Genomic DNA, 27,318 nt, shown 5'->3' with positions numbered 1-27,318 from the left:
AAAAATAAATTAATGATTTTACATACATATTCATACATACTACAAATGTGATTAAAAAAAATTTTCACACAGTCACAACGCTAACACTCTAACGCTGCACCCGGAGGTCACATGCCATGAAATGAGAATTAAAGATGGATTAAGGATTTTGCATAATAAATTGATTTCTTTAGTCAAGTTATTCAGATATCGTGAGATGCGATCGGGTGTGATGTAGGTTTCAGAAAAACATTTTCTTTATCGTGCCAACGTTTCGATCTTTATTGAGATCATCTTCAGGGCTCAAAGTGTTTGTCTTCTGTGTAATTGTGCCATCCTTGCGTGTCGTATTGAGAGTGCCTTTAGTCAAGCATAATATGTATAAAAGAAAACAACTTGTTAGCTTAGTTGATTTTCTACCTCTCAAGTATTTTTTAAAGTTTTGGGAAATCAATTTTAAAGCTTTATACAGTATTAAAACAATAAATTGTGAGATTCATCCTATGGTCTGAAAGATGATGAACCTGTAAATTGGCCGTTACATTTATTTGTGGTAAAGTGTTGATAACAAATTGATAATAAAAATTAAAATTCATATTTAGGGGACCGCGGTAGCCGAGTGGTTAGCATGAGAGACTCTCACGCCGCGGTCGTGGGTTCGATTCCCACCGTCGCCTCTGGCCCTTTTTTCCCGATAACCCCCAATTTGAACAACATATATAAGAATTCGTCATGGCTAATATGCAAAGATCATAAGGCCAATAAAAATTAAAAAAAAAAAAATTAATATTTAAAGTCAAACGTTTGAAATTATAACCAATTACACAATAAAATTTGATCTAAGCGTGCGTTTAAGCGTAAGAATATTCAATGGTTGGTCTGTGCGTTTCGTATGAATGTCCTTTTTATATTGTTAGGCGACTGTGTCCAAGCGCTCACGTTTCCAGACCTCCTCAGGAAAATGTTCCACTATTATTTTTTCCGAATTTATCTGTGAGTGATATACTGTACAGTCAGTGCGTTACCATGTGCGCAAGTCCCTTTATGTGAGGGTCTTACATTTGGAAAAATTCTCGACAAAATCAGGGATAAAAGGCCGACCAGAATGGCTTGAAAGGTATTTTAGTTACAACAGCAGTAAAATTAAATTTGGTTGTTATCGATCATTTTGTTCTGCCTAATATCATCGCCTAATATAAGGTCTGTTAGACGATTAGATTGATAATTATTTTAATGAACCTTAGTCATTAACTAAATTAATCTTTAAATTGTTTTTATTAAATTAACCTTAATTCATATTTGCTTAGTGGTCATAATTATTATTATTTATAATAATTATTATTTATTACCAGAATGTAAATAAATACTATAAAAACCTTTTGTTTAGGTGAGGAACATTATATTTGTTTACATACATTTTATAACGATGAATAAAGATTAAGATTAATTGTTCCAATTAATCATTCTTTTTCATCTCAACGAAAAACTTTAGATAAAAAGAATAATTAATCTTAATCTTTATTCATCGTTATATGTATGTAAACAAATATAATGTTCCTCACATAAACCAAATGGGTTTTTATAGTATTTATTTACATTCTCAAAACGTTTTCACACTAGAGAAAACTTAACCAAAAAAACTAAGCATCGTTGTGCGGAATTAGTGTTGTCCACAGTTTTACACATACATGATAAAGAGGGAAAATAGAGTCGGTAAAAAAACCGATAAAGAGTGGCCTGAGACGATCGACGGGTTCCTTTAGATGAGCTGGGTTATCGACCTGCTGGAAACATGAAGTTTTTCGGAGGATCTACGGAAGAGGTCAACACAGAGAAAAAAAACTTCCTTTCAGTTTCGACAGTTTTTATACTGACATCTTCAGGGCCTGTTTTATTATCATATAAAGTATCATATAATTTATTTTTTATATGATAATAAAACAGGGCCTGAAGATGGCAGTATAAAAACTGTCGAAAGCTCGGCGAAAACTGAAAGGATGTTTTTTTCTCTGTGTTGACCTCTTCCGTAGATCCTCCGAAAAACTTCAGGTTCCTTTAGATCTCACCAAAATATCTTTATTTACGGAAAATATTTCCATTTATACAGTATGTATACATTACAATCATAATAGAGGCATTTACAAATATAACAAATACATTATAAATATTTATATAAATATGATAGTATAATCAGACCTGAATATACATGTTTTCCTTCAGTGGTTTTGAAGTGACAATAATTCTTTTTTATAACAGTTTTATGACTGGTAAAATATATCTAGTTAGTCGTTTGCACAGTTGAGTGTTTTATAAGCCCTTTCCAAATAAAGCATTTTTCATATAATTGTTTTTATGCTATATAAAACAACCCTGTTTGTCTATTTCTGTAGGCAGGTACATGAAATTTTATCTCTTGTAATAGAGAGGGTATTTAATTATATTGTAAATTATTTTGAACAATATTAGAGCATCAGTCATTGATCTTCTAGACTCTAGAGAATTTATACCTAATTCTGATCTCAGTTGAATAGTTTGGCTATCTGGTTCGAGGCGTATTTGTAGTCCACAAAAACTTAAAAATTTGTTTTGCACTTTTTCTAAAGTGTATACATGATTACTGTAGTGGGGTGACCAAACAGGTGAGTTATACTCTAAGTGGGACTTGACCAAAGCGAAATATAGATTTTTAATGACATGTTATTTATATTAGTTACATTATGCTTAACGAAACCTAGCATTTTTAGACTTTTGTTTTTTATATATTCCATATGTTCAAGGAACGTTAACTTGGAATCAAAAATTACCCCTAGGTCCTTTATGGAGTCTAGTGAAGTAAGTTTAATATCACAGATCTTATAACCACAGATTAGAGGGCATCGAATACAATGGAAGCGTATTAAGTTACATTTTTTTTTAATATTAAATTATAGGCAGTTTACTGAGCACCACGCCACTAAGTTATTTGATTCTGTTTTGATAATATCACAGTCGGTTGCACAATCTACGGTTCTGGCAAATTTAAGGTCATCTGCAAACAGTTTAAATTTACAATTTTTAAAACATGATTTAATGTCATTTATAAATATATTAAATAATATTTATCTCAACTAAAAACCTAAATTAATTGAAAGATATTAATTGGTCAAGCGGACCACAAAAATAGTAAATTTAATAAGTTAACATGAAAGTATACCTTCACTAAAGCTCTCCGTGGCCATTTCATTAATCAGAATCAAATAGATTACACGACATTTGAAAAATGGCAAAAAGGATGGAAAATTCAAAAGGTGGGTTCAGATGGAGAGTTGGTGTCCGAGTGGATCGAGGTCACGATAGCTCAAGTGGTAGAGCAGCGGCGTATCTAGCCTCGTGGGTTCGAATCCCGCTCGTGGCACTGACTTTTTTATCTCAACTAAAAACCTTAATTAATTGAAAGATATTAATTGGTCAAGCGGACCTCGAAATTAGTGAATATATTAAATAATATAGGTGAGAAATGTCCTCCTTGCGGAACACCAGATGTGACCACGATGGAATTGGATGGCGTATCATTAATGATAACGATACTGATGATCATAATGATAATGATGATAAAATTAATGATAAGATGCTATTATTTAATCAACTGCTTTTCCAATTCCTTAATTGGCCATGAACATTGCATTTAACTTTTGGAGTAAAATATTAGCCAAAAGCTTTTTGAGAAGTCTGCATGTACCACGTGCACTTGCTTGTGGTCTTCAAAAGCATATAGAACATCATATTAGAACGATATAACGATATATATAGTAAATTACTTAAAGTGGATTTATGTTTGGTGAAGCCATGTTGTTCATCGGATATGATATCATTGAAATGTGGTGTGAGTTTGTCACTTTTTTCGATATATAATCGTAAAAAATTTTCGATAAATGTAAACATTTACTTATTTGCCGATAGTTGATTACATTATTTTAAAATGATATAATTATTGATTGATATCCTCTTTGACGATCATTTTGGTCTGCCTATCCTTGCCATCTTGGTCTTTTTGCCGACCTGTTTCGGAACACACCACTCAGCTAGGAATTGTGAACTTTGAGACAAGCCTTAAACAAATATGGCTCATTACTTATTCAGTCAGGACTTATTACTTAATCAATTTCAGTAGGTTGTAGTAAATGTAACTACTGAAGAAAGAAATCACAGGTTTATTGGCCTTTGTTGTAACGGTCAATTGTTCAGATAAAATATTCTTCCTTATCAATCATTATTAAATCTAGATACAGACCTCATGAAAAAACCCTGTAGTTCGCCAGTTGCATCACTTAATAAAAGGAGACTTGTCACGTAATATGGGTAAAACACTTTCTAAGGTACTTTCTTGTCTGTAGGTGGGAAACAGTGAAAGAAGTAAAAGGAGAGACACGATACGAGGAAGACGAATCTTCTCACGAGAAGGTGAGACCACTTCCTTTCCTTATACAATACGGTTTTTCAATTTACACCAATTATTTATTTTCGATGCCGGTCATGTGTTGAAAGAGATCTGTCATTGTAAATCAAGGGCTGTTCCGCTCGTGAAATTGAGAACAAACACTCAGGAAACATTAAAAATTTTTATTAATTTTATTAATTAATCTGTTATACGTTAACAATGAAACATGAACTTGACAGATTTAATTTATGACGCTAATGATATTTCCAATTTTTAGGCAAAAGAAATGATAATCGGTGAGTCGTGAAGATTCCAATTCCTAAGGCCAAGGATATGACAAGACGGAAAACAGATATGAAGGCGATCTCTTAATTCGGTTCGTTACTTTCAATTCTAGAACGTCCTTGAACTTGCCATTGTAGGTTTAACTACACAAATAATTTGCATACAAATTAAATGAACAAAGTAATGTTTAATCACTAACAATTACACTGGTACATCGTAAACCTAACTGTCTGATAGATAATTTGTTTTCCAGTTCGAAATAAAATTGAATATTTGGTAGACATACAGGGTGACTGGCGATAAGTGTCGAAAATTTCAGGAATTTATACTCATCTTATCAAAAAGGCATCAAAAACTTCCTAAACCCCTGTCCAAATCTCAACGGTAAAGAAGTAATTTCAGGTTTTGGGTGTTTTTTTAATTTTTCGACTTAGATCCACTAAATTGCTTATAAACTTTAGAATTACTGACTGTAGAAAAATCTGGTTTACGCCACCTGAAAGAAAATTAAATTTGCTGTAAGGAAACCTATTTATATTACAGAATTGATGAAAAAATTCTGCACGAAAAATTCAGAAAAAACGACAATGTTGAAATTTGGAATTTTTTAAAAACGTTGGATTGGTTAGTTAATAACTACAAACTCCTGGAGCTTTGCAAATTCCCTGAAAAGTTCTCCATTCAATTAGCTTCCAGCGGTATACCCACCTTTTTGGATTGCGCTCCTGGAAGGCAATAAGATTTTGCATTTTGTGGGAAAAAATTGGTGTCGATGAAGGGGGATACGTTCAATTTTTTCAGAAAATCCGTCTGGCTTTTGAATTTCGTGTCAGTTCTTTAATGTTCAATTCAATCAGTTTGCTTTATGTTATCGGCTGACAGGTTGGTGATATAAATTATGTCATTGTTTCCTAATGCACATCTTGCATTTACATGCTGCTTCATTTACAGTTGCTGCAACGGTAATGCTACTGCTGCAAGGGGAGAATACCAAGCTCGTTTTCCACATTGAACGTTCCAGTAGATCACACCTTCCAATGGCTTCATCAGAGGCTGAGTGAAACTGGTTCTTTTACTCTTTACAAGGGTGCAAAGTTTGGAACGAAATGACCACCAGCAGTGAGTTGATTTTTTCCTCATCAACATCAATCACCCTCTTAAAATGGTTACGGTACAATCCTTCCCGACGGAAGGTATCTCCATAGTGAAACACCAAGGTATAGAATGCAAAAATTTCCTCATCTTCATAAATTCACTGATTCCCTCTTTCTTCGTTTTTTCAACAAAATACAAAATCTTTTTACCTTCCAGGAGCGCAATCCAAAAAGGTGAGTATACAGGGGTATATTTTTTCCTGAAAAAATTGAACGTATCCCCCCTTCATCGACACCAATTTTTTCCCACAAAATGCAAAATCTTATTGCCTTCCAGGAGCGCAATCCAAAAAGGTGGGTATACCGCTGGAAGCTAATTGAATGGAGAACTTTTCAGGGAATTTGCAAAGCTCCAGGAGTTTGTAGTTATTAACTAACTAATCCAACATTTTTAAAAATTTCCAAATTTCAGTATTTTTGTTTTTTCTGAATTTTTCGTGCAGAATTTTTTCATCAATGTAAATAGGTTTCCTTACAGCAAATTTGACTTTCCTTCAGGTAGCACAAACCAGATTTTTCTACAGTCAGTAATCTGAAGTTTATAAGCAATTTAGTGGACCTAAGTCGAAAAATTAAAAAACACCCAAATCCTGAAATTACTTCTTTACCGTTGAGATTTTGACAGGGGATTATAGGAAGTTTTTTTATGCATATGGTGAGTAGAAACACCTACTGAAATTTTCGACACTTATCGCCAGCCTCCTGTATAGGAGGTGAAATAGATGCTCTGTCTAGTGGACAAGTAGCGTTATAGAGTGGCGCTCCAGTACTCTCCCCTTTTCAAGAGAGGAATTTAGCCGGGTACTCCACGTCCGAGGTTGGTGGCTGCTGGAAATGCCGTCTTAAAAGGACTTGATGAGAGTGGTTGTCGGAAATGCTGGAGCAGTTCTTTCGATTTTTGCGAACTTGGATAAACAAATTCGGTCCTGCTGTTAGGGGAGGAGTCCGCATGAAGTTCGTGGCACCCCTTATACGACCCACAGAAATAGTAACCGTTCTTCCAAGGTGTAAGTTTTCTCCGACCTGGTTAAAATCTTGAAGAGTCCTTCGTAGGGTGGAGAGAAAGGTGGTCGATTCACAATTAATTTTGCTGGCTCGTGGTTTGAGTCGCGCTACACCATCTTTCGAGTAAAAGAACGGCGATTCGAAGAATAGGTCGGCTGTTAGTCAGCCGGCACGATCTTGTAATTACCGAGGTGGAAATCGGAAGCTCCCTTTCCTTTCGCTGTTGTCGGAGTCAAATTGGGAAAAGGAAAAAAATGTCGCAACTCCGTGAGTGAAACAGAACAACAACGTGATCTCTAAAGTCCCAGGCAGTTAGACACGCCAAAGTCGAAATTATTCGGCAAAACATAAAAATCAAAAAAGTCAACAATCCGACCTTTGTGACATTTGGGAAACGCTGGAAGGTCAACAAAGGTCCCATCGCTCACGATCAAACATCATTAATGTCGGCAAACTTCGGTATTGCTTCTTTCATGAACTGTACGATTCGAGTACAATTGCGTAACTAATTTATGAGAAAAAAAAATTCTGCTTGAAAACTCATATGTTTTGCAACAAGAAGGAATTTCACTTTTGAACGTTTTGTTTCCTCCCATGAGTTGGCACAAGTTCGTTTATCCTTGTAATGATCTCATCCGTAAAATGTTTCCGACAATCATAACAAATATCTATTCTTCCTTGATCATTATAAAATATTTGTAAAACTAAAAATGACCCTACATCATTCCAAAATTTGCACATCAGCAAACTAAAACACATCCAACCCATTCCTTTGCATGTCCCACTACAGCGATGGAAACAGTGCTCGACCTCCTTACATATTTACGCGTAAAAGGTGGCTTTCGAGAGTGCCAATAGACTCGTGAGATAGAAGGAACAACCAAATGTAAAAAGGAACCACCACAAAATTCTAGAGAGAATTTTGGCTATAACGGTACGTGACAAAATGAAAGAAAAACACAAATGGTCATAGATAATAAAGGCTTTTGGAAGATAGGTAGACCCAAGTTTGAGGAGGGGCCCTGTACGCAGATTGATCAAGCAAAACAATCTTAAATATGTTTACAACTTGACATAATTAGGTTTTTAATAGACAATTTCAATTTTTCCCCAAACATTTCCAAGGACTGAGTTCACAGTAGGTGAAAACTTGGCAGTGTCAATTGAATTTGCTTTATCGTCAAAACCATACGGTGATCCAGATAATTCCTGAGTAAAAACGTCGATCCATCTAAAACTTAAAACACAGATGGATGAAAGATGGAACAGGGAGTAACTTCTTGGACTATACCAACAATTCTACAAACTGAGGTCCATGCAATACGACTCTGTACACAATAAAAACCTGAAAGGTACGCAGATTTACATACCACAGTCAGGCAAGGAATATGATTTCAGCTCTAAACTTGTCTGGAGTGCCTAAATTGCCTAGTGACGAGAAAAACACAAGATCACTCTAAAGTTGGTTCCGGGACGTGAGGGTATAGAAGGAAATGAACAGCCTGACGAACAAACCATAGACGTGGCAGCCCTCTCTCTTCGAGAGAATAGAACCACAATTAGATACATAGGTGTGTGTGTGCTTGGAAATTGGAACCGAAAAAAATTACTTGAGAAAGAAAATCGCACTCAATGGACAAAAAGCACCAGGTACGAGACAAGCTAAGAGATTTACAAATCTCTCAAAAAGGAAGGTAAAATAACTCCGCTCTCTTTGAAGGAAGGATTTGAGGAAAATCATAGGCCTCTATCACCTAAAGAAGATGGACAAAGTAGACAGAAATATGCCGAATATGTTAGGAACGACCTTAGGACATCGGCACACATGCTTTGGGAATGTGAAGCATTAGTCCTGTTACGGTACAGCCCCTTCGGAGACAATTTTCACACCAAAAAACTGCGCGAAGAGGCACCGAGGAAAGCCTTATCGGAAAAAGAGCACTTTTCAAGTAGATTGCAGTGGAGGAAAGGATTTCTAAAATTCTTTTCCAACCCCCCCGCAAAAAAACATACATTTCTATTGATATTTTTTCCTCTGTGAATCACCAACAAAGAGATACCGACCAACTTAGCAGAAAATACCATAAGTAGTTTCTGCCAAGAAAAGGGAGAAAGCAGACATTTTATATAATTAATCTTTTTATGTAAGGTGTCGAAATGAAAAAGTTAGTGTCGCGGGCGGGATTCGAACCCACGACCTTCGGCTCAATACACCACTATTCTAACCACTTGAGCTGTTGTGACTCATCCGATGAAGTCACGATAGCTCAAGTGGTTAGAGCAGCGGCGTATTGAGCAGAAGGTCGTGGGTTCGAATTCCGCCCGTGACACTAACTTTTTCATTTCAACCAAAACCTTATTAAAAGATTAATTAATCGAAGGAAGTAATTTGGGTCCATAGACTACTAAATATAATGTATTTTATGTCAATCTTATTAGGAACATTTATATTTACTAACAAAGAGAAGCTATTGGTCAATTCAGCAAACATTCTATTATCAAAACTATGGAGACTAATAAAAAGCCTGAAGCTAGAAAATCATCCATAATTTGATGAAGTGGTGGGAAATACTATATCAACTTCATAAACAAATCAACGATCTATCGACATCAACTCAAATTAGATAATTAGTACAGTCAGCAGACTTGGAATGCTGGGGTGGAATTCTCAAACAAGACTTAGCAGAAGATTTGGACAGTTACGAAAACTATTAGGACCAAAATATGATAAATCTGAAAAGACTGTACAAAACCTTGCTTCGATTACCTCGACACTCGGAATGGATCTGTGGGGCTTTCTAACAAACTGTTCAGTATATAATCCTACCAATCAAAGGTCAGGTCATTAGTGTCATAACACTAACCCCGCTATCCACATTGACCTGAATATCCTTTCCGTCAACGAATTGAACCGCCCTCAGATCTTAACGTACCTTCCAAAATTTCGATCCATGCTAACCTTATTGCTCAAGGTCCGTCTATACTATTCCACCCCGAAAACCTTCCTCGTCGAACGAGGATGGCTTTGAGACCGTCTCACCCCTTAATCTCTCACATTGGGTATCATCGTTGGCTAGTTTCTCACAATATATATCTTTTATTTATCATATACACATTTATCATATGAATAACAGACGTTTTTTCCTTTTGGGGTCATAAGGACTTAAACTTTCGTCCATTGTGTCCGATAAGAGGCTACATTAAGGAATAAATTATACTACTTTTTTATCGGGTGATTGGTTTTTACCCGTTTCACCATAGCAAGGATGTTTTATGTGCATTCCCTCAGCTTTCTCTTGCCGGTATTAAGAGAAGTGGAGATAAAAAGTAAATGTAAAAGCTGCAAAAGCTTATTATATTTGTTTTAGTAAGTACCATTACAATTCATATTTTTAATCTTTGAATGTCAACGAATCGATATTTTATTAGCCATAAGAAAAATTTTAAAAGTCTGTTTTAGTGTCCATTTCATCTCAAAATTTCTCTATAAATTCAATAGTGTTTATTTTATATAAACGGGATGCATTCACTCTTTAGAAAATTTCGACATTGCAGTTTATTTTCCAAGGTTGTGCCAAGTCATATTATGCTAAATAGGCTCCGGTTGCGTGATGTCAGTCAGAGGGGATCGGGTGAACTTTATGAACCAGGGTTCTTTTCAGATGCTTCCCTTCTTTTTCGTCGTGCGGTGCAGATGTACAAACCCCACCTGGCCTGTTCAACTTCGTTGAGCGTGATTATTTTGATAATCGGTCACGCGTAGTCGGGCAAGTTACGCAAGTTTCAACAACTCGCCGGTAACATCCATGGAGGAAGCGAAACGGTTAAAACATTAAATGCTTTCTTTGTAATAACATCCTCATTCGCACAATTAACTTTAATCGTAACAGGATTAACATTAACCCTAGAAGTGTAAAAAAACTGTTGTATACAAATCATGGAACCACGTAGAAAAAAAGAAAACAACTGACAATACACATAAACTAACATAAACGGGTGGAATGGGTTATTGTCTTTGGAGCTTTTTAAAAAATTCCGTCCATGCCAATTTGAATCCAACATAATATTTTTTATAAAATGAAACAAAGTAGTAATTATTAATAAATGATTATTCGGAAATTGTGAGATGCGGTCTGGTGTGACGTAGGTTTTACAAAAACATTTTCTTTATCGAGCCAACGTTTCGACCTTTATTGAGATCATCTTCAGGGCCTGGGATTTATAAACATTGTTTAAATTTTACAAATACATTTAGAATGTGAAAAAATGAATTTATACAATGCTTGAAATTTTAGATTAAAAAAAATGAATTTATACAATACTAGAAAATTTTAGATTTAAAAAAAATTCTAGCATTGTATAAATTTTTTATCTAAAATTTTCTAGCATTGTATAAATTCATTTTTTTTTAAATCTAAAATTTCTAACATTGTATAAATTCATTTTTTCACATCCAACAAATTTAAACAATGTTTATAAATCCCAGGCCCTGAAGATGATCTCAATAAAGATCGAAACGTTGGCACGTTAAAGAAAATGTTTTTGTAAAACTTATGTCACGCATCTCACGATCTCCGAATATTGACTAACGGTCACTAAACACCACACATTATTAACAACAAAATTTAAAAGTTATTACAAGTACACAGGACACAAGAGTACACAAAAATCTATCCTGTATGTAACTGGGCCGCAAATTTATTCCGAGTTTCGCATTTTGAGAACTGTCGTATACACATCCATGACTATCAGTATGTAAACAGTCAACGGGATTTTCTCTCTGACACTCGACATACATTTCCGGACAAAAGTATCAGATGTTACCTTTAGACATTTCGTTCAATCAAGCTTGATATTGATTTGATGACATCTATATTGGACAGGAATTGGAGACATAGTTTAAAGATTTGTAAATAAAAAAATTGATTTAGCAGATCTTTTAAATTTTGTTGTTAATAATGTGTGGTGTTTAGTGACCGTTAGTCAATATTCGGAGATCGTGAGATGCGGTCTGGTGTGACATAGGTTTTACAAAAACATTTTCTTTAACGTGCCAACGTTTCTTATCTTTATTGAGATCATCTTCAGGGCCTGGGATTTATTCAACATCAACATGAATGAGATATGAGATGTGATATGATGATAGATGCTCTTTCATTCTGCACACAGTTTATTTTAACTTGACACGATGGAATCTTCGAAACGCAAAATTGTGGTCTGAGTAATTATCGAAAAATGAAAATGGCAAAAAGGAGGGAAAATTCAAAAAGGTGGAGTTGAGATGGGAAGTTGGTGTCCGAGTGGATCGAAGTCACGATAGCTCAAGTGGTAGAGCAGTGCCTTAGCCGAAGATCGTGGGTTCGAATCCCGTTCGTGACGCTGACTTTTTTTATCTCAACCAATACCTTACATAAAGATTAATTAATTGAAAGATGTTATTTGGTCAATCGGGCCACGAAATCTAATGAATTTAGGAAGAATAAACGTTCTGTATGGGTTCGGGTTTGGTTTTGAGACTTGCTAAAGTCTGTGCCTACAATCAATTAATGTCTGAGCTCAGTATTGAGGATCCAGTTCAGTTTTCGAATTTTTGAACAATGAAATCTGTTGATTTTGAAAAGCACGCTTGTAAAATTGGTTCTGTTATTTCAAAGCAAGATACCAAATTCAGAAAAGCCATTAGTGTAATAGAACGACTTGCTGTAACTTTGCGATTTTTAGCATCTGGTAGGTAGGTACTACTATTAAATAAAAATTATAATTTTAATTTTTTTTATAGATTTAAATTTTACACTTAAACCACTCTTTTTTGTCATTCATGTTTACGCTACACTTATTGTAATGGCAGAAAAGTAGACGAATGGCCAACTTTTGCGACAAGGGTCAAACGAGGTTGAACCCGAAACTAGCCGGTGTTTACATCTATTGGTATAGAAGTGTCAACATAAATACGGTGACAATTAATTAAGGTTTTTAATTGAGATGAAAAAAAGTTAATGGCACGAGCGGGATTCGAACCCACGATCTTCGGCTAGATACGCCGCTGCTCTACCACTTGAGCTATCGTGACTTCGATCCACTCAGACATCAACTTCCTATCTCAACCCCACCTTATACCACGATAGCTCAAGTGGTAGAGCAGCGGCGTATCTAGCCGAAGATCGTGGGTTCGAATCCCGCTCGTGCCATTAACTTTTTTTCATCTCAACTAAAAACCTTAATTAATTGTAACTATTAATTGGTCAAGCGGACCACGAAATTAGTGAATTTAATAAATACGGTGGTTGAAATATTTTTTTCTGACAAATTCTTCACTGTTTATATTAGCCACGATTTCTGGCTGACAAAAACATCATGCAATAACTGTCAGATGTAAACGTACCTTAACAGACTTAACCAGCGTTGAGTGGCAGACCAAAATGATCGATAACAACAAAATTTAATTTTATTGCCCAAAGTCATTTGATTTAATGATCAATCAATAATCTCATTTTAGTAAGATCTAAAATATGATGAACCTGTTGATTGTTTCACGCCATTCTGATACACCTTTTCTAGTTGGTTTTGTCTGTTTTCCAAACATAATGTCCCCCATTCCAGAAAAAGAATTACACATGATATCGCCCGGATCAAAATTGATTGATTTTGACAAAACTGTTTCTAAAATAATAGTGGAACATTTTCGTGAGGAGGTCTCGAATCGCGCTTATATGTGCCAACAATTGGAACCAATAAAAACATAAAAAGGACATTTACACGTGGTAAAAGACGGACGAACCACTGAATATTCTTTCCTTTAAACGAACGTCTTAGATTAAATTTTATTATATGATATAATTGGATTTAATATGTTAGTGAATTGTTTTAAAATTTTTGGCTCAAAATTTTCTCTAACATTCGTTTTTAAGTACGGATTTCAATTTGTACTACAAATTTATTATGAACGCTTTACCATAAAAATTAACTGTTTTGATTTGCTAGCTTGGTTTTGACAAAACAGTTAATACAGACCAATATATAATTTTAATTATAACAATATAATTTTGAAAGATTTTGGTGAGGTTTGAGATATGCTGGCACTGTGGCCAATAACTGAAAATTACAAAAAAAGGACATACAGGCGTGGTGGCGCACAGACCAACCACTGGCAATTACCAAATTCTAACACACGCCAAAAAGGCAAAACTAGTTAGGCATATCAGTATGATCGGATACTATCAAGCTAATATGTATTCATCATGTAAAAATATAACTTTTGCCAATTTGTGTTTTTTTTTTTTTTTACTTTTTCTTGTGGTTTTCCTGCTTTATTTTTGCTTTAAATTTTTTGGACATTTCGGAAAGTTACACCCATTATCAGCGTCTACATTTTTAAAAACCATAAGTATAACAAAGGATGTTAATATTTTAGGACTTTTTATTATAAAGCTTACGTCATTTTTTTAATAAAAATTTTAAATTTTACATTATGTATAATTTCATTTAAAAAATATAGACCGTTTTCCATCTGTAATTTATGCTTTTTTATGTAAAAATTTTGTATTTATTTTTAATTAATATTTTTAAAAAAAGGAATGTTTAATTGCCGAAAATTCAAGGGAATGATAATTTTTTTAAAAAAATATCTTTTTGGTTTTGTTTGCTTTTTTTCCTAGTCAAAAGACGGCTTTATCCAAAAATAAAGAATTTATCATAATTTTAAATCCAGTGTAGTTGAGGCTAGTTTCTCTTCCATAGATTTTTCTCTCAAACAACTGTGACAATTCTGGGTTACGCATGTCATCATTATGAAACCTTGTCATCTAAAATAACACCCATCACTTCCTCAAATTCCTCTTCCTGTTCCCTGTGACGGTGGCATCCCATGAGTACCCGGGCCATTTCGCTTAAGATCTGTCCTACGAATGACCTTTTTGCTCAAGAGAATTCATTCAATGAAATTGTGCATGCTTATTACTATAATTATTACTTATCACTTACTTCTTTTCAATTATATCTTGTCTTGGCCTGGAAAAATACACTTTTTCGTTTGACTTTCATGGCAATCCAATAATAAATAAATTTCTTGTATGTATTTTTGTAAATGTGTGTCACAATAATTATGGACAATTTAAGAAACTTAATTTATTGTATTGTACTTGTATAAAATTGTATCAAAGGTAAACCCATGTTCACAAGTTTTAAAAACGCACAAATTCTACCGGACGGTTTTAAAAGGATCATTTGTGGTTTAAAGTCGATAAACTTTCACCTCAGATCGTTTGTTCGTAATTACTTTTTTATTATTTATAGCTTCGTGCAGTAAATAGGTTCAGAGAACTACGTGACTAGGTCAGATTCATTTTTGTTTCGCGAGTTCCAAGAAGGACGCCCGTGGATCTTTTCTCACATAATTAACTTTGCCCCATGTCAATATTTGTCAATAAGCTTGCAGTCTAAAAATGTTGATCGATGTGCCGCTCGAGATATTTCATGGGCGATTGAAGGGGAGTGTTTCGATTGGTTTTAATAAAAAATATATAAAAATTAATAACAATAAAACCATGATCAGAAATTAATTGGTTAAGCAATTGTTCAATTATAACAATGATTGAGGCTACTTTAAGTTGGTGCTTTTGAAGATTGATTTTGTAACTTTAAAAATGAATTGCATATTTAACAATTTATAATTATACAATCGTGATAATTAACATTATAATTAAATACGCTGACGGTCACTTTGCGGAATTAAGTCTATTTTCTTGTTTAAATTGTTTACATTTTTTCATGTGTTAGTGCAATAAACTTATTATTGTTATTATTATGAAAGGTTTTGGTCGAAATGAAAAATTTAGTGTCACGAGCGGGGTTCGAACCCACGACCTTCGACGACATATACTTACCCAGGCACCTAGAAACTCAAAAAGAATGACCTCCTCATATTTATTTAATAATAATAATAACGCCATTATATTTAGTGATCTATTGACCAAATTATTTCTTTCAATTAATTAATATTTTTGTGTAAGGTTTTGGTCGAAATGAGAAAGTTAGTGTCACGAGCGGGGTTCGAACCCACGACCTTCGGCTCAACACGCTCTAACCACTTGAGCTATCCACTCGGACACCAACATCGAAGTCATGTGGTTAGAGCAGCGGCGTATTGAGCCGAAGGTCGCGGGTTCGAATCCCGCTCGTGACACTAACTTTTTCTTTTCGACCAAAACCTTACATAAAAATATTAATTAATTGAAAGAAATAATTTGGTCAATAAACCACTAAATATAATGGCGTAGTTATTATTATTATTATTATTATTAAGTAAATATGAGGAGGTCATTCTTTTTGAGTTTGTAGGTGCCTATGTATGTGTTGTATGAGTATAGGTTGTGTTTTTGTGTTAGTAAATTCTTGTAATTGTGTGTTGTTTTATTGGTGTTTTATTTTAGTGTACCTGTTTGTGAGTGTATGTGGTTTGTGAGTGCTTGTGACACATGTGCAGAATCGACCCTATGACTTTTTGCGGCTATCAATTCAATTTATAGACGGTTATTGTCGGGATGTTGATGATAATGAATGTGGGCACTAGGTCGTGGGGGTCGTTCCTCAAACACTGCAGCCTTCTCGTATTGTATGTTCCTCGTTCCGTAGTCTAGTCTGTCGATTTGATCCTTCATTTAAGAAGTACCACGTCATTGGCTTTACAATGCCTTTTCCTGGGTTTTCTTTGTATCCCAGGTTATGTCTCTATTGTGCGGTTGCTTCGCAATCGAAGATGATATGGATGGCTGTTTCTTCATTTCATAACTAATAAATAGGGTCATCACTGAATACACCCGTGTTGTGTAAATGTTTTCTCAGATGCCAGTTGCAAGATTATAGTCTGCCACTCCTCTGAGTTTAGACCTGTCTAACTGAAGCAGTGATTTTGCCACTCTTGGTGAGGTTTGTTTTACCATATGTTTACTGCACCTAGTGCCCCTAGAGTTTATCCACTTTTTGCCTTTTTTTTGGATCCATTCTGAGATGGAGGATCTATGTTTGTTTTTGTTATCACAACCATAGGTTTAGGGAACGTATTTAGTCTTGCAGATCTTCTGGCAAGTGTTTCTTCTTTTCGTTACCCAACATTCGTTTGTGTATGGTACCCAATATATAATCAAGCTGTTTCTCCAGGTTTTGGAGATTTTGGATGCATTCACTTATAAATTTTGATGTTATTTTTTTCATGTTAATGCTTTACGGCTGCTATCCGATCTTATGAGGATTCATTTTATCAGTGTAACCTGTTTTAAGATTTTCTAAAGCTCAAGTACTGATGTATTTCAGTTTTAAAGATCGATCTAATGAGTTTAACTGCTCATTTTATAGGCTTGTATAGAAATCCTGATCTAGATCCTTCATTGGTTTTTGTGTCATCTTTTACCTTATTGAGCATTGAATCCCGCATTTTTGGGTTGGTCTTTTGAGAAGCCCATCTAGATGACTTAGAAAATTAGCTATGTGAATAAGATCTAAATTTCGGTGAAGGTTTGAGCTTGGCAATTGGTTGTTTAATTAACAAAGGGTTAAACACAGAGTATTAAATCGTTTGTTAAAATGTTGTGAGCCTGACTTAGATCCATAAAATCTCCAGTTTCCCTCATTAAGGGTCCTACTGGTTCTCGAAGACTGAATCGGGAGGTATTTTTAAAGGAAGCAATTCAAAGATTCAGTATGGTTTCTTTTAATCGATGATTCTTTTGATTGTTGTGTTAGACGTGTTATTTCGATTTGTAATGATAAAGCGTCTCTTCCGCACCGTTAATGTTATTTCTGGGATTCTTGAAAACATACGCGTTTTGGAATTACTCGTTCGTACATCCGTGGGAAAGTATAACTTATGCACTTTACCAAGATCTGAAGATAACGGCTTGCACGGTTCTTGGACAGAGATGATATGTTTAATAACTTTCAATATTGAAAACACCCAAAAATCAATCAAAACAATTTGAATTTGACAAGTCATGTGTATTCGTTGTGGCGGGGTGTGTGTGTTCCTTTATCACTAAAACGAAAACACCTAGGAAACTTTTCAAATACTTGTGTTTCACCAGCCAAGTCTCTGTTTTTTAGCACGTGTGCCTATGTTCGAATGTATTATATAAATGTATATAAAAGTGAGAGTTCCTACAAATATAATGAGGTGAAATTAATGTGCAATGAATTTTTTCTTCCCACCATTGACGCCTAGCGGTTCTCACTCAGCACGATTATTATTTTTATTTCTAAACAATTAATCCAACCATAAACAAATAAATCTGGGTTCATTCTCTCACACAGGCTGGCCTTTATGCCAAGCTAAACGTAAAAGGTAATCGGCCAATTTATCCTTTCATATGTAAAAAATTTTATAATAATCTAACGATAATCAATGTTAGAAATTTCAATAACAAAACCATCAAAAAAAGTCTTAAAAATTTTACAACTATAGCAATATTTTCAAATCAAAGTTATAAAATAAATAATGATGGATGGTTAATAGGTAACCATATAGTATTATCTTTGAAAAATTAGTCTTTTACAATGAAAATTGGAAATTTAATTATATTGTTACGTAGAAAAAATTGTTTTTTTCGTGTTACCATTTAATTAAATAATCATTCTTTCCACATACACTTTTCATATTTGAAATGCCACCACTGATTCTTAATAAGAAATATATTTAAAAATAATAATAAAAACAATAAAGCTTATCTGTTAACGCGTGTTTGACCGTTATTAGAAGAAGGCTTCTTAAATGGGTCAAGTCCATCTGAAGAAGGATGAAGATGGCTGTTGGCCAACGTGACGGAGGCTGTGAACGAACACCTTAGACGTGTCAAGGATTAATAGAAGCTGACAATCTGGAGACCAATTTGTTGATCCACGGATAAATAACTATCGAATTATCTAAGCCGCCTTCTGAGGTTTGTCGGCTGTTTTGGAAAATTGGCGGATTCGGATCACGCGTACACTTAAATTATTCAATCCTTACTTATCTTTATACTCTTAATTATTACTAAAAAATTGTATATAGTTAAAAACACGTGTCGTATTTAGGAATGAAACTATACACATCATGCTTCCAATTTCAATTCCGTATCTAGTCATTTTGCCAAAGCGTTTGTTGTTTTTGTTGTAAGAAAAAGCTTCAAATCTCGTGGAACATATTCTTGAGTAAATTTAACCTATTAAAAGACAATGGGTTATTTATAATTTTCACGCGGATAGATGTTTTCATTAGCGTTCTGTTTCTAGGAATAGCATATCGATAATGTCAATTCTGGGCAAGTGGACTAAAACAAACATTCCAATAAATTGAAACTGTGAACCCTTTCTTTGATGTGTGGATTATCTTCCGGTGAATTTATGCTGAATGTGACGAGATGACTAGTCGTTAACGAAGATTACGTTGTGCACCAAAGGAACCGTCAGCCAATCCTTGGGACGATTCATTTCATCGTTAGAAAATGAGTTTCTTTTCCGCCACACTGATAATTGCTAATAATAAATCTCGAAGTTGGAAAGTAAAAGCTCGGGACTTCCTTTGTAGGCCTTTTTGGGACGGTTTGTTGCATATAAAGCTCGCGTGGTCGCGATCACTTTCACACGATATCGTGGGAACGCTGACCAAATTTACTACTCCCAGTGCGTTTTATTAACTCAATTTATTAAATTATCAAATTTTACAAGGATGTTACAAGATAGCATAAGCAAAAGATAAAAGAGTCACAACAGAAACCAAAATTAACAAGCCTTCCACATGGGAGAAACGAATTTTTCAGATATATATTTGTATTTTACAAACTTTTCCTTAACACTAATGAATAGACCGTAAAAATAAATAAAGATCGCCCCATGACAATAATAAAAAACTGACCGATAATAACTTAAAGGAAATTAAATTTAGGTAAAATCTTAAAGTCATGGAGGTCTGAATCGAAGTGAAGTCCGTAGCTTTGTCAAGCCCAGTAGCAACCATCATTGTTCAAAAACATTCACAAATGCCCTGTCGATCTGTTTTTTTAATATATACAATTCAATTTCGCCCCTTATTTAAAAGACAAACACAATCGGAACGTAGACTTAAAACATAGTTATATAACTTTGTCACTCCATGACCTTTAATTATGCAAAGAAAGTCCGAAGGGGGCAAAGGTCGCTTGAAGAAATTTATGATCTTTACAAAGCCAGAAACAAGAAACCGACTGGCATCAAGAGAACAAAAGTCCGTTTCGAAACCGATTCTTTCCACGAGTTTTGCACACTTCAGCGTACACATGCATGAAACTAAACAAAACAAAAAAAATAAATAAAAACATGATGACTTTCGCTGCCTCTTTTTGTGTTTGCTGTTACTCTGTGGTTAAAGTAATGAATCATTTCTAAATATGGCCTAACTATTTTAATCAAAAAGACTTATGAAAACGAACCGAAGCATTACTCACAACACATGCAAAGATTCTCTCTCTCTCTCTCTCTCTCTCTCTCTCTCTCTCTCTCTCTCTCTCTCTTTCTCTCCATATTTACCTCTCTATCTTTCTAATTTATGTACTTTGTTCTCTCTCTCTCTTTCTCTCCATATTTACCTCTCTATGTTTCTAATTTATGTACTTTGTTCTCTCTCTCTCTCTCTCTCGCTCTCTCTCTCCACACACACACACACACACGAGAGCCCAAAAGATAAAATATATCCTGAGCTAATGATAATAAAAATAAAAATGTGAAAAATTCAGAGCTACAAAATTGTAATATTTTTCAATGTTTAAAAAAATACATGACAAAAGACCAATATATTTATTTAAAAAATATAGAATGTTAACTCAAATTCGAAAAAAAAATTAATTCATTCATTTAAAAAAATAAATCGATACAGAGCTAAATAACACCAAAAATGACAAAGTGTTGAACAAAAACGTATTAAAAATTAATTTATCTACAAAAGTATACAACTTCATAATTCACATATTTACATAACATCAAATAAAACGACATCAAATTTCAAAAAGAACTTAAAAAAATCACTGTCTACGTTATAGGTAACAAATAATTAAAAAGTTACATTTTCAATAAATAAATTATAAATTGTTAGATAAAAATTGTTTAATGTTCTGATAATACTGACATTGGTTTGAAGAATTAAGATTTGTGTATAATTTTAAACTGTTTCATTATTCTAATGTAGTTAAATACAGGGGCATAAATAAATCATTGTATAGTCATATATTATGGGAAAAAAACTTTTTGAATTTAATAACACATTGGGATGAAGTTAATTTCTCTCTATCTATCTCTTCTCTCTCTCTCTCTTTTCTCTCTTCTCTCTCTTTTCTCTCTCTTCTCTCTTTTCTCTCTTCTCTCTCTCTCTCTCTCTCTCTCTCTCTCTCTCTCTCTCTATCTCTATCTCTATCTCTTTCAAAATAGTTCAAAAACCAAAGCGACTATAAATAAAAGATCAATCATTAATCCGTCAAACTTACAAAATCTGTATAACTGTGATAAAGTGAGAATCCTCCAAATCTTCTGACTACAAATCAAATATGGGACGTTTCGACATGTGTGGACAGGTAATGTATTTATGTAAATGTACAAAGTAAATAAAACAAATAAGCTCCTACACATTTAAGTAAATATAAATCAAACCTTACAAAACTAAACGACAAGCTATAGACAAACACTTGTTGCAAAATTTATTCTTCTATGGGAAAAACAGACTGTCAACCTACTTACTACTAAGTAACCATTTTCTTCATTCTTCGAATGTTAGTTTTTAGTTTCAGCCTTACTACTAATAACAGATTATTTTTGGTTACATTTAGATTAATTGGCATCGATAGATAATGCGAGACGCTTGTTTTCTGTTTTTGCTTTTTCAATATATAATTCTATATTTCTGCGTTATTTAAAATAGATTTTTCTATAAATCAATTTTTATGGAAATAAAATTGTAATGATATAAATAATTATTTTAACATTTTTCCCTTAAATTTAACTTCTAGTGCCAATTGCATTCCAGTTTACAAAACTATTCTATAGAATAATTATGAAATAATTTATTGATTTACGTTGGGAGATGGATTTTGGGTCTATGATACACCGATAGAAAAACTAGATATACGTACATTAATAAGACGACTGGAGGTGCCATGGCTAGATCTCATTCACTACACGATCAACGCAGACTCGCTGACTGGCTCCAGGATTAGAAAAAGAGAAAGGAGCAGTATGAATCCTTTTCCACCACTCTCATATCCCGACAGGGTTGCTCCGGGAGGAGAGGATGTGTTTTTACGGCATAGTTAAGTCGGTATCGTCATTGAAAATCTCCAATCTAAATAATTGCAAGAAGAAGAACGGAGATGAGATTTTTAGACATTTAAATTTTGATGTTTTATATAATTACGAGGATTGATCATCCGCCAAAGATCAATTCATCCACAACCTGGTAGTAGGAGTAGTATTGTAGTAGTAGTAGATCCGAATAATTAATTAATTTGTTGAATAGAAAATTTATGGATAAACAATGAATGTATAAACGAGAAAACACCACCCCACCTTTTTTTAGAAAAAGAAGAAACGTTTCCTCTTTTGAGCTATGTAGTTTTGAAAGTAAAAATTTGATTTTAATTTGCAAAATTGTTTTAAAAATTAATGGTCTGAATTAGAGATGTTATTTATTTTTGGACAATGATTTCAATGATTTATGCCAGGGTCGGAAAACATTTTATATTCCATGCCCTCAACAATAAAATCGAACCTTGACATGTGTTGTAGTTTCGATGATTGCACGACCTCTGGAGGCTTTTGGTAGATAAATTACTGTCAAATACTTTTCGTAACTATGCGATCATTGTTCATTTTAAGCCGCTGGCAGTGGGGACTTCTTTTTCGACGCGACAACTTGCGGATTTACGGGTCATCATCATCTAAAAGACCAACCACAACCAAAAGTTGACCGTAACTGTTAACCGAAAATACAGAGAGATTTATGTGATCAAAAGGTAGCTAACACAGAAGCGGTCATGGGTTTATAAAAAAAAAAATTCGTTCTTTTAATACGGTGGAGTTTAACTAATCGAATGATTATTTATTTATTTATCGGGATTATATACTACGAATCAACAACATACTGTTGATATTTACTTTCTGTTGTTAAGAGTCTAATAAGTAGTTTATTCAACAAATAATCGTTGAAAAAAAGTAAGGACATTCTGGCTATCCTCGCTGTTTTAGACTGTCAAGTCGGCTGCTCGCCATCATCATCCGTGGGACTGAGTGTTATTTTACCAGGCCCATCACTAGATGACCAAAGCAAAGACCGAATCCGCGAAACCAGGCAGACCACATTTATCGCCATCAACCAAGTTACACAATCAAATAATTAAGTTACGAAATTAGTAAGACCGATAGGTAGAGAAACAGTTTAAGATTTGTATAGGTAGTTAAATAGGCAGAAATAGAGAAATTTAAAGAAAAATAAATAGAGACAGTGAAAGATAAAGATAGATAGAAGGAAAAATAAAGAGCAATGACACTTCTCTATAGAGATATCTAGCAGAGGAGAAATAGGGACTGAGGGTCAAGAATATATATAGCTAGAGAAAAGTAAAAAAGAGGAATAGGAAAGAGAGAGCGACTGGTAGACGGATAGAAATATATTTAGATACATAGCGATAGAAAGGAAGAGAGAACAAGAAAAAAAGAGTTGATCATAGAACGATAGATAGGTGTGAGAGGGACGAAAAGGTAGAAAAGAGAGAGTAAAAGAAAGATAGGTAGAGAAATATAAATAGATTGATAGTAAGAGAGAGAGAGAGAGAGAGAGAACCAATCTAATTGAGGGTCTATGTGTAAGATAACACACTAACATTCACTCTAATAAATGTATTCAGTCTAAATATGCGCAAAAGGAAATACAAAACGAAATATCTTTGTTATACATGCAATAAAACAGCACTGTTTCCTACAAAAATCGGAACAGGGGAACCAAGTACTCACTGCCGTGCTCAAGCACATTTCTCAAATCGAGTGGTATTCCTACACGCTCTCTATGTAGAGCCAAGGAATCCCTACACGCGGGCTTTGGCAGAAGTGTAGAGTGTGTCAAACAAATGCCGTGAGGATGATATCTCTACTAAGATTCAGATCCTCCGAGGGCCATTTATCGGCTTTGCTCTGATATCGTATACCCGCAAGAAAAGTGACACAACTCAACAAAAGAAAATTTTACTGGAGAGACAGATGGAAGGTTACTTGTTTTTATTTATGCACAACATAAGCTGTCATGATCCATCAATATTGTCTTTCGATTGTCCAAAACTTAAGCGAAAACACAATGCTTTAAAAATCCAGCTGTACCACTCCTAAAAAACTATCGCTTTTTGAGTTGTGACACTTTTCTTGCATATATGGGCTCCCAGTAATTTAGGTTAGTTTGTTTGCTCTAACGATAATGGTGGTCAATGAATGACTTACTGTAAGAGTATTAATTTCTTTATGGTAGTAATACACAACATACAAACCTAACAAACAAGCATCCGTTACAAAAAACATATTTGTACAATTGATTTAACAATTTTTTTTTCATAATGTGAAATTAACGTCATTAACTTAGGATGACCTTTAAATAGGTCGAAAGCTTGGCAGTAACAACTGAATTTACTTTTTTCTTCAAGACCTTGATCCAGGGTGTTCGTGAGTGAAGAATTGGTCGTTTACTACCAATATTGAAAACTGAAATAATTCTAAAATTAGTACTATGCTGTTATATTCACTTAATAGCATACATCTTAATTTTTCGCATAAAATATAATTATGGTAATTCAGTATTTACAATATTTGGATTTTCTGTAACATTTATGACCTCCAACTTTGAAGCTGAGCAATCATGCTTCCCGGATTTGTTACTGAAATCCGAAGAGCCAGAACTATGGGTCGTACTTTTCTTCTCATTGACCATTTCAAAGTGCAAGAGAGGATCCATAAGACTTAAAACGAAAGAGGTGAAAACTGACAGACTTTATTGACATTATTGACGGCAGTTTCATTCTTGTTGGTTGTCAACGAATTTGGAATCAGTTTGTCCACGTGATGTAAAAGTCATTTTTACAAATATTTAGAAAATATATGTATATATATTATACATAATATTCAAATAACTCTAAATCTTGAAAGTATCAATACTCGAAGTTGCGATGCCTAGGAGTAGTATATTAAAATGTGTTAAATTAAAGTGTTTATATTACAATAAGGTTATTAAAAGTTATTCCGGAGCAGCATAAATCCCTTCACTAAACAAGGAGAAAACTGGCCTGACTGGAAATGTGCCATTTTACCTGAGTACTTACACCGATGCTATAAAGCTGAACACAGAACTATGATACGCCAATTTTCGCAAATGGAGACAGTGCGTTCCCGCCAATTCAAAAGTGACACATGGAGTCCACTTACAGAATAGCATCATACAGCAGAATACGTCAAAAAAATAAGTAATCCGGTTATTAGAATTTTTTCGACTTGTGTCAAGTTGTGGCTGTACAGGTCTCTTTTCTGCCGATTTCCTTTTGATCGTTTTTTTTCAATTGTATTTTTACCGTCAGATATGCAATAGAATTTTATTACATGCTTATTTGGAGATCGTGAGATGATGCGGTCTGGTCTGACGTGGGTTTTAGAAAAATAATTTTTTTTATCGTGGCACGTTTCGATCTTTATTGAGATCATCTTCAGGGCCTGGGATTTATAAATATCGTTTAAATTTTACAAATACATGTAGGATGTGAAAAAATGAATTTATACAATGCTAGAAATTTTAGATTAAAAAAAAAATACAATTCTAGAAAATTTTAGATTCAATCAAAGTATTTGTACTCACTCAAATAACAAATACTTTGATTGAATCTAAAATTTTGTAGAATTGTATTTTTTTTTTAATCTAAAATTTCTAGCATTGTATAAATTCATTTTTTCACATCCTACATGTATTTGTAAAATTTAAACGATATTTATAAATCCCAGGCCCTGAAGATGATCTCAATAAAGATCGAAACGTGCCACGATAAAAAAAATTATTTTTCTAAAACCCACGTCAGACCAGACCGCATCATCTCACGATCTCAAAATAATCATAACTAACTGTCCCCAAACACCACACGCTTTATTACATGCTTCATGTTTAGATACAATGAAAGAGATTTATATTTTTATTTGAGAGAGAGAGAGAGAGAGAGAGAGAGAGAGATGATGAATCTTCAAAAGTAGAAAGACAGATTTGTAAGATATGACTGATTATACGTTAAAAAAATACATGTTGTATTCTAGAGTTTAATTAATGTGATATATGTATTTTTGAGTAAAGGTTTTATGTATTATTAAATCATGTTTTTTTAAGATCATATCACATTATTATCTGTAAAATGTCGATTTTTACAGCTTTCAAAGTGTGCAAAATTGTGTTACGACAAAAAAATCTCCTATTGTTGCAACTCTTTCAAACCGGCGTGTTGCCGAACTGAATCGATTCCACTTTTCTTCCAATGTGTTCCAGGTTGCACAAGACTTCATAATTAACCCGAATTTCAACCCGGAGCCGAAAGGACTTATGTATAAAACATACGAGGAGAAGAGCCGAGGAAGGACGCGCGGCACCTCGCCGTTTGCCGTTTGCCCTCTTAAGAATTTTGAATCGAACTTTCAAAGCTGTTGCATGCTCGGGCAACGCCGACGAAGAGAATAGCAATCAATCAGCAAGAATCTCGGGATGGGTGTCGCAACGGAAACAACAAATAGTACTCGCCGAAAAGGCAGTGCCGAATAAGAAATAATAACTAACAAACATTCATAGCCATTATATTTTATCATAGTTACTTTATGTATATTGCTTTTTTATACGTAATATGTATTAGTTTATATAATATACAATTTAGTTCTTCTTTACATAAGATGCAATATATCAACTCAATCTAAATATATTTCCAACAAGTTAAACATTTTTTAAACTAAAAATTATTTTTTTTGATTTTAACATTCGAATAGACGTTCTTTACACTGAGATCATCCTCAAAAAAAAAAAAGTAAATCGCTGGAATTTATGCATTAATTATGAATTGAAAAATCCAAGTTCGTGGGTATTCATGAGACCTTGAGGATCCATTTAACCGGTAAGTATTCATTATACTGACAGTGACAAAACGTTCTTATCAGTTTTTAAAGCCGAAAATTTAAAAAGAAATCAAATCTAAAAGGTTATAATTAAATATTAATCAATTTATGTTTAGTGGCCTAATTGAGCATATTAATTATTTCAATTAATTATTCTTTTTATGTAAGCTCTCGGTTGAGATTAAAAAGCCAGTCACACGAGATTTGAGGTTTTCATCTCAACCACGAGAATAATCAATTAATTTAATTTTTTTCCCAATTAATTAAGACTTTGGTTGAGATAAAAAAGTCAGTGTCACAAGCAGGATTCGAACCCAC

At 34.0% G+C, this 27,318-nt stretch overlaps 1 protein-coding gene and 1 long non-coding RNA gene across 2 annotated transcripts in view; one reads left to right on the top strand and one right to left on the bottom strand.

The window, feature by feature from the left end:
* Positions 1–22,841, bottom strand: part of LOC106661888 — a 35,035-nt gene extending 12,194 nt beyond the window's left edge. The window contains exons 1-2 of the mRNA XM_014385624.2: positions 22,244–22,841; positions 21,963–22,171 (exon numbers count right to left, since the gene is read on the bottom strand). Of these exons, the coding sequence (XP_014241110.1) occupies positions 21,963–21,988 (26 nt within the window). The 5' untranslated portion in view covers positions 21,989–22,171; positions 22,244–22,841. The remainder of the gene's footprint in view (positions 1–21,962; positions 22,172–22,243) is intronic.
* LOC106661889 lies at positions 1,002–26,669 on the top strand. Its single transcript, XR_001339792.2, has 4 exons — positions 1,002–1,096; positions 4,353–4,419; positions 4,674–4,772; positions 26,387–26,669. It is a non-coding gene; the product is annotated as an uncharacterized LOC106661889 (long non-coding RNA).
* The last annotated feature ends 649 nt before the right edge of the window (positions 26,670–27,318 follow it).

The sequence above is a fragment of the Cimex lectularius genome, unplaced genomic scaffold (genome assembly GCF_000648675.2).
Source record: "Cimex lectularius strain Harlan isolate CLEC.00 unplaced genomic scaffold, Clec_2.1 scaffold312, whole genome shotgun sequence".
In the NCBI taxonomy this organism is placed as follows: domain Eukaryota; kingdom Metazoa; phylum Arthropoda; class Insecta; order Hemiptera; family Cimicidae; genus Cimex; species Cimex lectularius.
The sequence above is the reverse complement of the archived record's forward strand: the minus strand, read 5'-3'. Positions and strand labels throughout refer to the sequence as shown.